Source organism: Schistocerca serialis, unplaced genomic scaffold (genome assembly GCF_023864345.2).
Source record: "Schistocerca serialis cubense isolate TAMUIC-IGC-003099 unplaced genomic scaffold, iqSchSeri2.2 HiC_scaffold_1458, whole genome shotgun sequence".
In the NCBI taxonomy this organism is placed as follows: Eukaryota; Metazoa; Arthropoda; class Insecta; order Orthoptera; family Acrididae; genus Schistocerca; species Schistocerca serialis.
The window spans coordinates 599445-614608 of record NW_026047689.1 but is presented as its reverse complement, the minus strand read 5'-3'; the positions used below and the strand labels follow the sequence as shown (position 1 = coordinate 614608).

At 43.0% G+C, this 15164-nt stretch overlaps 1 protein-coding gene across 2 annotated transcripts in view; it reads left to right on the top strand.

The window, feature by feature from the left end:
* The window catches only part of LOC126443342 (ankyrin-3-like), a 42913-nt gene that overhangs the window by 21295 nt on the left and 6454 nt on the right, over positions 1 to 15164 (top strand). For both annotated transcript variants that reach the window (XM_050090937.1, XM_050090936.1), the window contains exons 4-5: positions 6085 to 6661; positions 9472 to 9621. In XM_050090937.1, the coding sequence (XP_049946894.1) occupies positions 6085 to 6661; positions 9472 to 9621 (727 nt within the window). The remainder of the gene's footprint in view (positions 1 to 6084; positions 6662 to 9471; positions 9622 to 15164) is intronic.

The following is a 15164-nucleotide window of genomic DNA, read 5'->3' as shown; positions in this document are numbered from 1 at the left end:
CATGGTTTCCACGCTAGAGAATCTTTATTCAGTCACATACTGTTACAAAGACTGCCGTATAATTCGCGCTGTACCACGCAGCGACAATTACAGTGTGTGCTGAAAATCGTTTCCAACGCATGCGTGTATACGCGCCGTAGCGTGCTCTGTCTCACACGCTCACATCGATCAGGCTGCAGCCGAACAGTGTCAGAGGCAGGATGAATACGCTGCCCCAGTGTCTCCACGTCTGGAATGGACTTTTCATACGCGCTACTTCTTAGTTGACCCTGTAACCAGAAATGTAGCGGGTTGAAATCTTGTGAACGAGCAGACCGTATAACTGGATCTCCTCGTCCGATCCTTCAACCAGAAAAGATGCGATTGAGATGCGTCCAGGCGCTAATGGCGAAGTGGGCTGGAGGACCATCGTGTAGCAGCCACATAACCCTTAGAATCATCAGTGCACTGTTTCCAGCAAGTCACCCACAAGAAACGCCGATATTTCCGACCTGTCAGGCGACGTGGGAGGAAGACTGGTCCCAAAATAGGTCGCCAATTATCCGAGCCCAGACATTCAGGCTGCCACGATGCTGATGATTCGCTGTCATCATACCATGGGCCTTCTGCATACCATCCCAAAGATGGCTGTTGTAAAAGCTGAAGATCACGTAAGGATGGCGTCATCTTTGAATAGGATGGATGACACAGATTCCGGAATCGTGGTTACCTGGTGAAGAAACCAGTGACAAAACTGGTACAGATGTGGAAAGTCTGTCACTACTAAGCCCTGCACACGCTCTAACTGATAAGGGTAGTACCAGTTGTCATGGAGAATGTTCTACACGGTCGTCTGGCTTACCCTGTAGTGGTGGGCCAACTGCCTGCTACTGATATGGCGGTCGCCTTCCACAGTGCTGATTACATTTTCTTCCAACTCTGGTGTCCGATCATTTAGGTTACGTCCTTCATGACTTTCTGCATCCTAGGTCATTATGTGCGAGAAACAGTATCACCCTCTAGGAGAAAACCGTGAATACTGTAACCGTCGCTGCATGGAATTACACTGTAGCTTCTGTAACAAAGTATGATTCAATAAATGGTGCCTAGCATGCATTTCCGGACATCATTAGACAGTTTTTGTTCCGTATACTCCCATTCATCGACTCCTAGGGTTTGTACATGGAATTTTCACAAAAGTTTACCAACACTCCTTTAGTTGAGTTGTGCTCCACACCGCACTTTTTTCCCATGGCTATTTACTCACAATTTCCTCTATTTCCTTCGTGTCCAAGTAAAATCAGATGTGTCAGATTAATTCGCCTCTAAAATTCGGGTCCCAAAACTTCTCATCAATTTTAAACATGTTCTTTGTGTCAACTGCATCAAAATCCGAGCTTGTGTTGCAATAAATTAAGTATTTTCGTATGCTGTGTGCCACGGGAAACGTACTTTGTGCTATAACGTCAGTTGCGTTTAACATTTCTCCTCGATAAAAACTTTGGACTAGCAACCCCATTCAAAGAAACATTTACCAAATATTTTATTGTGTATCAACGTGAATAAACGTAAATTTTTGAGAATTTCAGTAAGTTACCAATGATGTGTATTGGTACGTCATAGAAAACCAGTGTGTGTGTGTAGTGCTTGTTGTAAGTAACATGTCGTGTTCTGTTGTCTGCATTTGCTGTAAACTAACGATGATTTTGATTTTGTTTTCGATTACTACATCTAAACACTTTCAGGAAATTAGTAGCTTTTATAGAAGGTGCTACTGCTGCCGTAAAGAAAATCTCGATTTGTGTACAGACTGCTTCAGATCTTAATGGTAACTAGCTATCCTTCGAACTTAACTGGTCCAGAGTATAAAAAAGAATAGAAGGATTACTTTAGCGATACTTGTTTGCCGTTCTGTAAGACATTACACCAACCATACTGCAGCCACACTCTGTAAACTATCCTTGAAAGTGGGAAGAGTCAGCTGACGTTTATAAGCTAGGATCAGTCGACTGGGATCTGCTGTGCATGGGTGTTTCTGGAGAGTTCTCAACAGTCATCTATCAGATATACCACAGATACCTGAATTACTATCACCTCTTGCTGTCGCTTCTACAGGAAGTACGTGATCTGTCACTGCTTATCTACTTGGCTGTCAGCAGATTCTACAACAAGTACATGATCAGTCACTGCTTATCCACTTGGCTGTCAGCAGCTTCTACGGGAAGTACATGACCTGTCGCCGCTTATCCACTGGACTGTCAGCAACTTTTACAGGAAGTACATGATCCCTCACTGCTTATCCACTTGGCTGTCAGCAGCTTCTACGGGAAGTACATGATCTATCGCCGCTTATCCACTGGAATGTCAGCAGCTTCTACAGGAAGTACATGATCTGTCACTGCTTATCCACTTGGCTGTCAGCAGCTTCTACAGAAGTACATGAGCTGTCACTGCTTATCCACTTGGCGATCAGGAGCTTCTACGGGAAGTACATGATCTGTCGCCGCTTATCCACTGGACTGTCAGCAGCTTAAACTTGAAGTACATGACCTGTCGCCGCTTATCCACTGGAGTGTCAGCAGCTTCTACGGGAAGTACATGATCTGTCGCCGCTTATCCACTGGACTGTCAACAGCTTCTACAGGAAGTACATGATCTGTCACCGCTTATCCACTTGGCTGTCAGCAGCTTCTACGGGAAGTACATGATCTGTTGCCACTTATCCACTACACTGTCAGCAGCTTCTACAGGAAGTACATGATCTGTCACTGCTTATCCACTTGGCTGTCAGCAGCTTCTACGGGAAGTACATAATCTGTCGCCGCTTATCCACTGGACTGTCAGCAGCTTCTACAGGAAGTACATGATCTGTCACTGCTTATCCACTTGGCTGTCAGCAGCTTCTATGGGAAGTACATGATCTGTCACCGCTTATCCACTGGTCTATCAGCAGCTTCTACAGGAAGTCCATGATCTGTCACCACTCATCCATTTGGCCCTGAGAAGCCTGTCAGTTGCAGGACTGGGCTCCATGCATCAGGGTGGACTCAGGGCGTCATACCCATGACCCTGACGAATGAGACAATGACATGTCTGGTACATCTTATTTGTAACAACCATTTTTCGTAGTATGATGTAGCCTTTCTCATTGCATCTACTAGTCCTTGAAAACGAAAGTTAACTGTCTCCAGTGAAGGTATATACTTGTTGCAAAACATGCTTCCTCCACACCACTTCTCTCTCTCTCATGACACTTGTTTCACCCTCACCTACAGCCTTATTTAAAATCAATCAATTTAAAATCCTTGCACTCTACTTACTTTTTCTGAATCACTTGATTGCTGGACTCCTTACTCCTGTACTGTCAGAAATCGAACTATTTCATTTTACCAATGCTTTGTGTCTTACTAGGTGCTACAAATAATAATCATAATAATAGTAATAATAATAATACTGTACACACCCTACAACAGAACAGGGGCCACTACATAATATGTCTTGAGTTAAGGTTTAATTTATTTCATGTATTGTTATGGAGATATTTAAAGGTATGTGGTTTGTGTATCTCGATTTCTCTATCATACGTGCATGGTACAAACTACTGTGCATTTTATGAGACATTTACCGTATGCAATTTATATGCCTTGATATCTTTACCATAGGTCCATGGTACAAAGTACAAACTACTGTGTATAGCAGGAGGATTATGTGTGGAAGATGAAGTCCATACATTCGTTTGGCAACCTCTATTTGCACCACATCGTGTAATTCGTTAATGCTTTATTTGAAAATAACCATTAATTAATGGTAACTTATGCAATAACTATCACATCATTATGAAATAGTAATAGTAAAAGTAATCTTTTGGAAATAATTTAGTATTGTGAGCGAAACACATTTAGACACATTTGTTTTCATCCCTCATAAATTTAATTATATCCATTGGGGGGGGGGGGGGGCTAATTATGCCTCTACTCAACACAATGTTGGGTGTTGTGAGATTGGAGAATGTCAGGATTTGGATCTAGCTATGCCCACCATCTCGATGTTATGTTTCTAGAAAGTCATATCAGACCGTGATAGCAGTTAGTTGATCCCCTGTGAGTATCAGTTCCTGCAGAGAAACTTGCTGGATTAGCGGTTAAGGGCAGAGTATACAGATTTCAGGCGCAAAATATCGTTGTTTCCTTAAATAACTGCAGAAATCAGGACTGTGTATTGAATACACTACCTTCTGACGCTCTTAGTATTGTGCTAGATCTCCATTTTGATATTCTGCACAAGTAATTGTAGAAAGAGATTAACGATAAGAGGTCTGTTCCTTCTGGGCTTTTTGTACAAGCAAATAGGAAAGTTCTAAGGGGGGATGTAATAGATTTAGGTCCAAAAATGGATTTTTCAAAAATATTATTTTCTTCATCTACACAGTTTACTCTATGCTGTGTGTGAATTTTATCGTGATAGCGGTTTTAGAAATGCCATTAAATTGTTAAACTGATTAACTCTACACAGCCGGTGCCTTTTCCAACAACTGGGAAACTGGTTGCTTCAGTGGAATATTTGTCACTGTCAAAGCTATTTTCTTTCGATTCCTTTGGCTGACGTCTATATCATTGCCTGAAAACTTTCTTGCATGTGGTTCATTTACGTTTTGACAATACTAATACATATTAGTAGGTGGAAGGTTGAATTCACAAATCTTTACGTGGGAGTCCACATTTATGCATAATTGGTGGTGGCAAAACTATGTTTAGGAAATGGAGGTTTCATGGAAATCGGGTTACCAAAAAAAAGAGGAAGAAATTAGAAGTGAAGAACTTAAGCTCTTAGCTTATCCAGTGACAAAGCGCCAGTGTACCATCTGCGTCTAAAAGACGATCAGTGTAAGTTGAACAATATAAAATGAGATGTATTCCCATAACACTCATTACCAGAATATGTTATGAAAGCATTTAATCCCACATTCAAGTTTCTTGCAAGCCCTGATTTATCGAGGAACTGTCTTCACAGAAAGTCACAAAATTGCATATGAAAGCCTCAGTAATTTAATTTGGATTACATGCTCAAAAAGGACTTTCTGTGGACTTGAAGTACTTAAAATAGGTGTCTATGATGCCGTTATATGTTACAATAATGGAAATAATGGCAGAATTGAAGTTCTGAAGAGATTTGGTACAGATCCTGCTGTGCATACAAGAAAAGGATTTTACACCATCGACGAGAGCAGGGTCAAGGAAGCTAACAGATCAGTGTCTTACCTGCAAAAACAGGCCATGCATATTCTAAGAGGAGAGAAGATAAACCTGGAGGATGAGGAATATCAGTATGGAGGATTTTAAAATTGAGGTAAGCTTATTACATTTAGAAGTATGAGAAGAAAATCTTTGAACATCATTTTCTCTGTTTTACATTTTTTTTACTTTATTGGAAGCCTTGCCTCAAAAAGTATGTGTTCTAATGCTATGAAATTTTCAGGAACTGTTAACAACGCTCTGCTGTCTCGTTGGAACTAAAAAATTGTGGATCCACCACTTACTTGCGGATATTTAGATGATTGTATGTAGAAAAAGGAAATTTTGATGCGCAAAATTAAAAACTCTTAATGATACAATTTGTACCACAATTAATAACTGTGGTTCAGTGGTCTTATAACCTTTTCAGGACACTACAATAAAATTTTCAGATTAATTGCATCATTAGAATATGAGCTATGGCTTTTTATAAAAAAGAAAATAAAAAATGAAAAATTAAAATTTTGGCAAAATATTAATCATGCGTATTTTATTATATTTGGCTGTTGAAACACAGCTCTTTTGCTTTATGCATACAAAATTTTAGATTGCACATTAATAAATATGACGGTAATGATTTTTAAATAAATGTTATCATTTTCCGTTACATCCCCCCTTATAAAGTATTTTTAATGATTTTTACCTATTCACTTTCGGCATCAGTCTGACACAGCAAAGAAATCATATTGTTGCAACTGGCATGTGATTGGAAACATATCCTAACTGCAGGTTCATACAGATTTGATTGCGGCTCATACAAGTATAGAGAGTATTGTGTGAGGGCAAAGAAGTGATCAGTGACACTGTGTTCCAGAATCCCTCACAGTGGGACGAGTTCAGGCGGCTGAGGAGGCCACGGCCGAGGATCTGGGCGCTCTGCTGGACGCAGGGGACGGCGCTGTGGTGACTCTGCTGGCCGGAGACACGCGGCTCGTGGCTCACAGGGCTGTCTTGGCCGCCAGGAGTCCCGTGTTTGCGGACATGTTCCGTCGCGTCACTGTAGAGGGCAGCAGCAACCAGCTCGTACACTCGGACACAGAGGGTCCTGTGATGCGCCAGGTGCTGGCATACCTCTACACCCTGCAGGTGCCCCAGCTGCCCAGCATGGCCCCAAAGCTGCTGGTCGCCGCCGACAAATACGGCTTGTCGGTACTGAAGGCGCATTGCGAGCAACAGGTGGCCTCACAGCTGTCTATCGAGACTGCGGCAGCCACAGGTGTTCTCGCGATTAGACACTCTGCTAACAGGCTGAAGCAGGCCGCCATCGTCTTCATAAAGTCCCACTTGCTCCACGTGGTCGCGACGCAGGGCTGGGGTGAGGCTGTAGTCAACGACCCACAAACTGTTGTGCAGTTGACTCACCTGATTGCAGAGACGCCAACAGACACCAGGTAAGCCACTCATCTACGTTGCACAGCTCTGAGTGTGTGTACTGCCAAGTATAAAACGTCCACCACTAAGTTTAATTAGATGTGCCTGCACAGTAAAATTGATATCATTTTCTGATATACACTATGTGATCAAAGTATCCGGACGCCTGGCTGAATATGACTTACAATTTCGTGGTGCCCTCTGTCGGTAATGCTCGAATTCAATATGGTGTTGGCCCACCCTTAACGTTGATGACAGCTTACACTCTCGTTCGATCAAGTGCTGGAAGGTATCTTGGGGAATGGCAGCCCACTCTTCACAGAGTGCTGCTCTGAGGAGAGGTACCAATGTCGCTCAGCGAGGCCTGGCACGAGGTCGACTTTCCAAAGTATCCCAAAGGTGTTCAATGGGATTTGGGTCAGGATTGTGTGAAGCCCAGTCCATTATAGCGATGTTATTGTCGTGTAAACACTCCGCTATAGGCTGCGCATTATGAACAGGTTCTTGAAAGTGGTGAAAGATGCAAACGCCATTCCCAAATTGCTCTTCAACAGTGGAAAGAAAGAATGTACATTAAACTTCAATGTAGGCCTGTGCTGTGATAATGCCACGCAAAACCTCCATGACAAATACGTCCACATCATGAAACCAGCGCCTCCGAATTTTACTGTTGTTACTGCACACGCTGGCAGAAGACGTTCTTGGGGTATTCGCCATACCCACACCCTGCCATCGGATCGCCACATTGTGTACCGTGATTAATCACTCCACACAACGTTTTTCTACTGTTCAATCGTCCAATACTTACGCTCCTTACACCGAGCGAGGTGTCATTTGGCATTTACCACCGTGATATGTGATTTAAGAGCAGCTGCTTGACCGTCAAATCCATGTTATCTCACCTCCCACCTAATTGTGACTGTACTTGCAGTGGATCCTGATGAAGTTTCGATTTCCCATGTGATGGTCTAGATAGATGTCTGCTTATTCCACATTAAGACCTTCTTCAACTGTCGGCAGTCAGTCAGTCAACAAATGCAGTTGGCCTGTACGCTTTTGTGTTGTATATGTCCTTTCACGTTTCCACTGCGTTATCACATCGGATATAGTGACCTAGGGATGTTTAGGAGTGTTGAAACCTCGCTTACAGATGTATGACACAAGTGACACATCAGTCACCTAACCACATTCGAAGTCCTTGAGTTACGCAGAGCGCCCCTTTCTGCTCTTTCACGATGTGTAATGACCACTGAGGTCGCTGATATGGAGTACCTGGCAGTATGTGGCAGCACAATGCACCTAATATGAAAAACGAATGTTTTTGGGGGTGTCCAGATGCCTTTGGTGACATAGTGTATGTCATACAAACACAGGTGTTGTTACCATTGGACTGTCACACACTAACTGAATAGCATGTTGAAATGCTCTCAAAGAACACGCAAGCACAATGTAAGCAAATATAAAGAAATTGTAATTAGTACCTAAGCAGGATAGATGCCTCAAAGAAGTGCCGATCTGGAATATTTCAAAATTCGGTATCTCGTAAAGGACTCCTGCAACAAACACCAGTGACATTCTGATTTACGCTACTTTTAGTCTGTTAATGTCAATAGGAGTGGTTCTATTGAAAAACGTGTATCTTTGCACAAAAATACGATTCCTAGGTATTACTACAATCTATTGATTGGCTAACAATACTGATACGCCCGCTAAACCGGCTGGTCAGAACAGGTAATAAGATTGTGGAAAGGGCCAAGGGTTGAAGTCAGTTACTGCTTCCAACCGTCATTCATTCTACATTAATAACCTTTACTACCAAAATGGCACATAGCCACGAATGTAACTCTTCAATAGCTGAAGGCCTCCAACAAGAAATCTTAAAGATAAAACCCAATTAAGAAAACAATAAAATAATTCAGAAACAACATACGCAAAGTGCAATACAAATGGCTGAGGGCCACAATTAAATTCGAAAATTTCAGAATATATTGGCATAGACCTTTAAAGGAAGAAGGCGAACAAGAAACCTTACAAAAACCAAAAATTCCGTTAAGACGGCAATAAAATAATTTAAAACCCCCAAAAAAAGCAACATATGCAAGGTGCAACAGAAATGGCTGAGGGACACAAATTTCATAACTTCAGACTATATTGCCATAGACCTTTAAAAGCACAAAGCCAGCATGTTTAACAACAAAAAATCTTAAAAATCAGCAAGATAATAATCCAGTTAAGATAGCAACAAAATAATTTTAAGGGGCAACATATGGAAAGTGCAGTACCAATGGTTGAGGGCCACAATTAAACTTCAAAATTTTAAATTATATTATCTTAATCTTTAAAGGCAGAAGGCTGCAGTGTTTAAGCTTGAAAGCCAAATTTAAAAATTAAGTTTGCAAAATTTTAAGAAAACAAAACAAATAACCATAAGCCTAAAATTTAAAATAACTGACAACAGATAATTAAAAACCGGTGGCACTCAGATGGCCTCCAGAGAGGTCGGTCTGCTCTCGTTCACTTTGAAACTATGTCAACACATAGCTGTCATAAGCATAATTGCTGAGCTTCGTACGAGCCTTATATTTATGTATTATTTTGTACCAAATACTGTGTAATATTCTAGGCCACAGGTACGAGAAAATTAGGAGAAGCAATGTGTAAACTGATTATCTGAATTCTGAGTAATTCATCTTAGCGGGCTCGCTACTGTCTTTGGCAGTGTGTTTCGCATTATCTGTGTGTGGACAGTACCTCAGCGTACAGTCTGTGGTAATCTGACCACTGACTTCGATGTGAAAACCCTTTTTGAGGCAGTGTTCCTTCTGCGCAGCACGCCGAGCGCTGGAGAGGGCAGGACCGGCCCCTCCCCGCAGCCGCACAGTGGCCACAGCGACGACGGCCGGAGCCCAGCCACAGCTGTGGCCCCCACCACTCCCCAGACGACTCCACAGCCGGATGACGCCGCCGTTTCTCTCCTGCGGTGAGTTCCATCACTTCATGTGCAGACTGTCCACAACTACAGCGCGACATGTTCGGGAGATAGCCTAGTGTTAAAGCAAAGAAATCGAATGTCGCTAATTCCTGTTTTTGACAAAGCAGAAGTTATAGTTCTCGTATAAAGTTACTTCTTTTATAACTGTGACGTTCGACGAGGCAAGGATGCAAGGGATTCTCTACACTCTTCTATGGGTTTGCAGCTTGTCGTATTTTCAATTCCTAACACAACTGAGCCGCTTAATGAAATTATTTGTTGCAAGATGCAATAATACTGAATATATCCCCCAATATAGCAACTGTGTTGGTGTATTAGATGCAGTTTCTGTTTACAGGGATGGTTTCCTATCTTATGAATTAATTCTGTAGGGGCTGGATCTTGATTGTTGCTTATGACTAGCAATCACCTTCACACTTTCTGAAACTTGCATTGTCTTGCATTTCCACGAATACTCTCCCTACACTATAACGAGATATTCTCTCACAGGGTCTGTGGGAACGCGTGAGTCGTGTTCATGCCATTTATTCCATGTCATCTTCTATTACATTACTCCCGCCTCGTTTACTTATTCTACTTACTAGCGTCACTAACTTCCTACCTTACTTGTCCGTGAGCGGCAGCAGCAGCGCTTTCCATACGTGCACTGTCGTACCATCTCTGGAGCAACCGACAGTATTTCCGTGTCGTCGTGTGTCTGGTCGTCAGTGAGGGTGATCGGACCTGGAGCGGTTGGAGTTGGAACGCGGCAGAAGTGCAGTCCAAACGTAGTTGCAGTCAGATACTGAGCCTCCGGGAGGTCCGCACAGCTAGTACCAGCGAGGGCTACCGTTGGTTGGGCGTTCGGTCGGTCACCTCATCGACGAGGTGTATTTTCAGTCGGTTCCTTCCTGTGCAGAGATGTCGGTTGTGTTCCCTCTGCATGGCTGGGTCCGAGCCAGCGTCTCTGGGACGTCGACCATCCGAAGAAAGTCGGCTGAGTTGGAGACGGACCAGCAGTGCAGTCGGGACGCAGCAGCAGTGAAGTCGGGGAAGGAGCGCCGGTGAGTCGCAGACCGCTCGTGACACAGGATGAACTGTTTGACGGACGGAGATTGGAGCGGGACGACCGCTGGTCGTCTCATCGGCCGACATATATTTGGTCTTTTTCACCGCTTCTGGGCCACATCACTGGCTCATCTTGCAGGATGTGGTTCGGTTCCTTCTTGTGCAGAACGTCTTGGCCAATGGGCAAGAGCTACCTCTGCATGATTGGGTCAGAGCCATTGTGCCAGGATCGCCGTGTCTCCCACTTCCCGAGAGACATGGGGTTCAGTCGGTTAGGAGCTGCATTGAGCTCCGGACAGGCGAGACTCGCCCGACCGTTGCTGATACACGTGGTTTGAGTGCAAATGACCTTGGTTGGTTGCTGGTCGGTCGTGTGGTCAGACGACGTGTTTCGTCACCGACTGTCCTTCGGTTTTGTGTGTGTGTCCTCCTGTGATATGTCCTACTTGTTCATCAGTCATTCCTTTTACGAGTGTTCGAGTTTCTTGTGGCAGTGTTTCGTGCAACACTGTGTACCCTGTGTCAGTTCGACTGAGCAATACGTTCCCCTAGGTAGTGTTATAGGCCCTTCGCTATTCCTTATCTATATAAACGATTTTGGAGACAATCTGAGCAGCCGTTTTTGGTGGTTTGCAGATGAAGCTGTGGTTTTTCGACTAATAAAGTCATCAGAAGATGAAAGCAAACTGCAAAACGATTTAGAAAAGATATCTGAATGGTGCGAAAAGTGGCAGTTGACCCTAAATAACGAAAAGTGTGAGGTCATCCACATGAGTGCCAAAAGAAACACGTTAAACTTCCGTTACACGATAAATCAGTCTAATCTAAAAGCCATAAATTCAACTAAATTCTTACGTATTACAGTAAAGAACAACTTAAATTGGAAGGAACACATATAAAATGTTGTGGGGAAGGATAACGAAAGACTGCGTTTTATTGGCAGGACACTTACAAAATGTAACAGACCTACTAAGGTGACTGCCTACACTACTCTTGTCCGTCTGCTTTTGGAATACTGCTGCAAGGTGTGGGATCCTTACCAGATAGGACTGACGGAGTACATTGAAAAAGTTCAAGGAAAGACATCACGTTTTGCATTGTCTCGAAATATGAGAGAGTGTCACAGAAATCATACACGACTGGGGCTGGAGATCATTAAAAGAAAGGCGGACGGAATCTTCTCACGAAATTCCAATCACCAACGTTCTCCTTCGATGCGAAAATATTTTGCTGACACCGACCTACATAGGGAGGAACGATCACCAAGATAAAACAACGGAAATCAGAGCTCATACGGAAAGATATACGTGTTCATTCTTCCCACGTGCTATGCGAGATTGGAATAATGAATTGTGAAGGTGGTTCGATGAACCCTCTGCCAGGCACTTAAATGTGATTTGCAGAGTATCGATGTAGATGTAGAAGTTCTGTAATGCTGTCTGCTTACTGCAGTAGCCAGTTGATCGGCTAAGACACAGCAGCGTGTGAATGTTTTCATACTGAGTTGATGCTGTCCCCCACGACGTGTAGTTCCACAGCCGTTGCGACGTTCATATATGTCAGTAGTTATTGTGCCTCGGCCTATTAACACAACAATATTTTAAGACGAGTGTTAATGGTCTCTTCGCCTCGCTGCAAATTTGGTTGTAGTGTTTTTGGTCCGGTGACCGAAATCAGGTGCTTGCTTCTTCGGCTGTCTGTCGGTTGGGTTGCCTTCCGATTTAGAGACTGCTGGTCAAGCTGCCTTTCTCGCCTAAACGGGCATTAGTGTTACGATCCCTGGCTAACCGTTGGAAACTTCTGAGGGCCGTTCCTTGTGTGCTAATAGTAATTTCCCTGTTTGGGTTTTAGTTATTTTATTGATGTGCGGCCTTCAGCTGAGTTTTAATATTTCTTAAATTAATTTCCTTGTTTTGCCCTTTTGCATGAAATGTTTTAAGATAGAGCTTTGTCCCTTTTAAATTGAAACTCTTTTCTAGGCCTTTAGCCGTTGAACAATTTGTTTGATATATGGCCTTCAGCCAAGTATCAATATCAGCTAAAATTAATGTTCTTACCTTGTCCTTAAGGCATGGGATTGTTATTTTTGTATAGGGGCCTTCAGCCTAATTTTATATGAAAATTTTTAAGATACGGCCTTGTGTCTTTTAAAATTCAAACTCTTCTTTCTAGGGCTTAACCCATTACATTATTTGCTGATGTGCTTCCTTCAGCCAAGTTTCAATATCTCTTAAATTAATGCTCTTGTCTTGCCCGTTTGCATGAATTATTTTAAGATACCTCCTTCTGCCTTTTCATGGTAACTCTCCTTAGTGTTTTATATGCAGCCTCCAGCCAGGTTCCATTTAAATTAAATTGCTAAGACCTTCAGCCTCTTTCGGTTGAGGATTTAGAAAATATTTTAGGGTGAAACCTCCAGAAGAACCTTGTCGTGACAGCATCTGCATTGAGAAAATATTCTGGACAAGTTACCCTTTTGGATCCCTGGGAATGGACTGTCAAGGTGGAAGTGACCGTAGAATAAGTAACTTAGGGATAACATTTTATGACTTGGAGCTTTGAATTCCTAAGTTTGGTTGTAGTTGGAAAGCTAGGGAGTTTAAAAACGGAACTGCAAAGACCCAGTGTAGATACAGTGGGGGTCATTGATGTGAAATAGAAGAAAGCAAAGGATTTGCCATAAGACGCATTGGGGTAATATCAACAGCAAATTGTATAATGGGATTCGTTATAAATAGGAAAGCAGGGGAGTGTGTGGGCTACTGTGAACTGCTCAATGACAGTTTTTCTCACCAGATTCGATATCAAAAATGGTTCAAATGGCTCTGAGCACTATGGGACTTAACATCTGAGGTCATCAGTCCCCTAGAACTTAGAACTACTTAAACCTAACTAACCTAAGGACATCATACACATCCATGCCCGAGGCAGGATTCGAACCAGCGACCGTAGCGGTCACGCGGTTCCAGACTGAAGCGCCTAGAACCCTTCGGCCACACCTGCCGGCGTTTCGACATCAAACGAATACCGACAACATGGCAACGACACAAGCAAAAGGAGAAAAGACAGGATGTATGGAATTGAAATGCGATAGTAGAGTAAAGAAAAGAAGAAATTATCATGGGGATTATGGGCTTGGCACAGTGATGAGAGAGGTAAAAGTCTAATTGAATTCTGCAGTCAAATTGAAATGGTAATAACAAATACTCTGTTCAGGAATCGTGTGAGGAAAAATATGCTTGGAAAAGACCCAGAGACACTGAAGGATTCGAGCTGGATTACTTCATTGTCAGACAGAGATTCCGACATCAGATATTGGAACGTAAGGTGTACCCAGATGTACACAAAGATTTAATAATTATTAAGAGTAGAGTGACGTTTAACAGAATCGTCCAGAAGAATGAGCATAGAGCGATGTAGCATCATGCAGTAATGAGAAATGATGAGATGTGCTTGAAGTTAATGAACGATGTGTAAATGGCGGTAAGGAATATCACAGTAGGCTATTCAATTGAAGAGGAGTGGACATCTCTAGAACGTAAAATCACAGGTGGTGGACAGATAGACACAGATAAAGGGAAGCTAATTTCGAAGAAACCTTGAGTAACTGTAGAAGGACTGCCACTGATCAACGAAATAAGAAAGCATGTAAATGTTCAGAGAAAGACAGGAATACAGCTACATTCACTGAGGTGGCAAGGGTCGTGGGATACCTCCTAATGTCATGTCAGACCTGCTTGTGCGCAACCTGGAGCAACAACTCGAGGTGGTGGGGACCCAAGAAGTCGTTGGAAGTCCCCTGTAAAAATACGTTGCCAGGCTGCCTCTATAGCCATCCACAACTACGAAAGTGTTCCTGCTGCAAGATTTTGTACAAGAAATGACCTCTCTATTATGTCCAATAAATCATCGGTGGGATTCATGATGCGCGTTCCGGGTGGCCAAATCATTTACACCAGTTGTCCACAATGTTCCTCAAATCAATCGTGGACAGTTGTTGCCCACGGACATTATATCGTTGTTTGAGAAAATTGAGTCAACAAATGGCTGAAAATGGTCTCCAAGTAGCCAAACATAACCATTTCCAGTCAATGATTCTTTCAGTTGGACGAGAGGACCCAGCCCTTTCCACGTAAGCACGGTGCATGCCATTACAGAGCCAACACCATTTTGCACAGTCCCTCTTTGGCAAGTTGGGTCCATAGCTTCGTGGGGTCTACGCCACACTTGAACATTACAATCAGCTCTCACCAACTGAATCCGAGGCTTATCTGACCAGGCCACGCTTTTCCAGTCGTCTAGCATTCAACCATCATGGTCACGAGACCAGGAAAGGAATTGCGGGTGGTAACATACTGGTAGTGAAGTCACTCGCATTGGTCATCTGTTGCCACAGCACTTAACGGCAAATTTGGCGCACTGTCCTAGTAGATACGTTCGTCGTATATTCTACATTGATTTCTGCGGTTATTTCACACAGTATT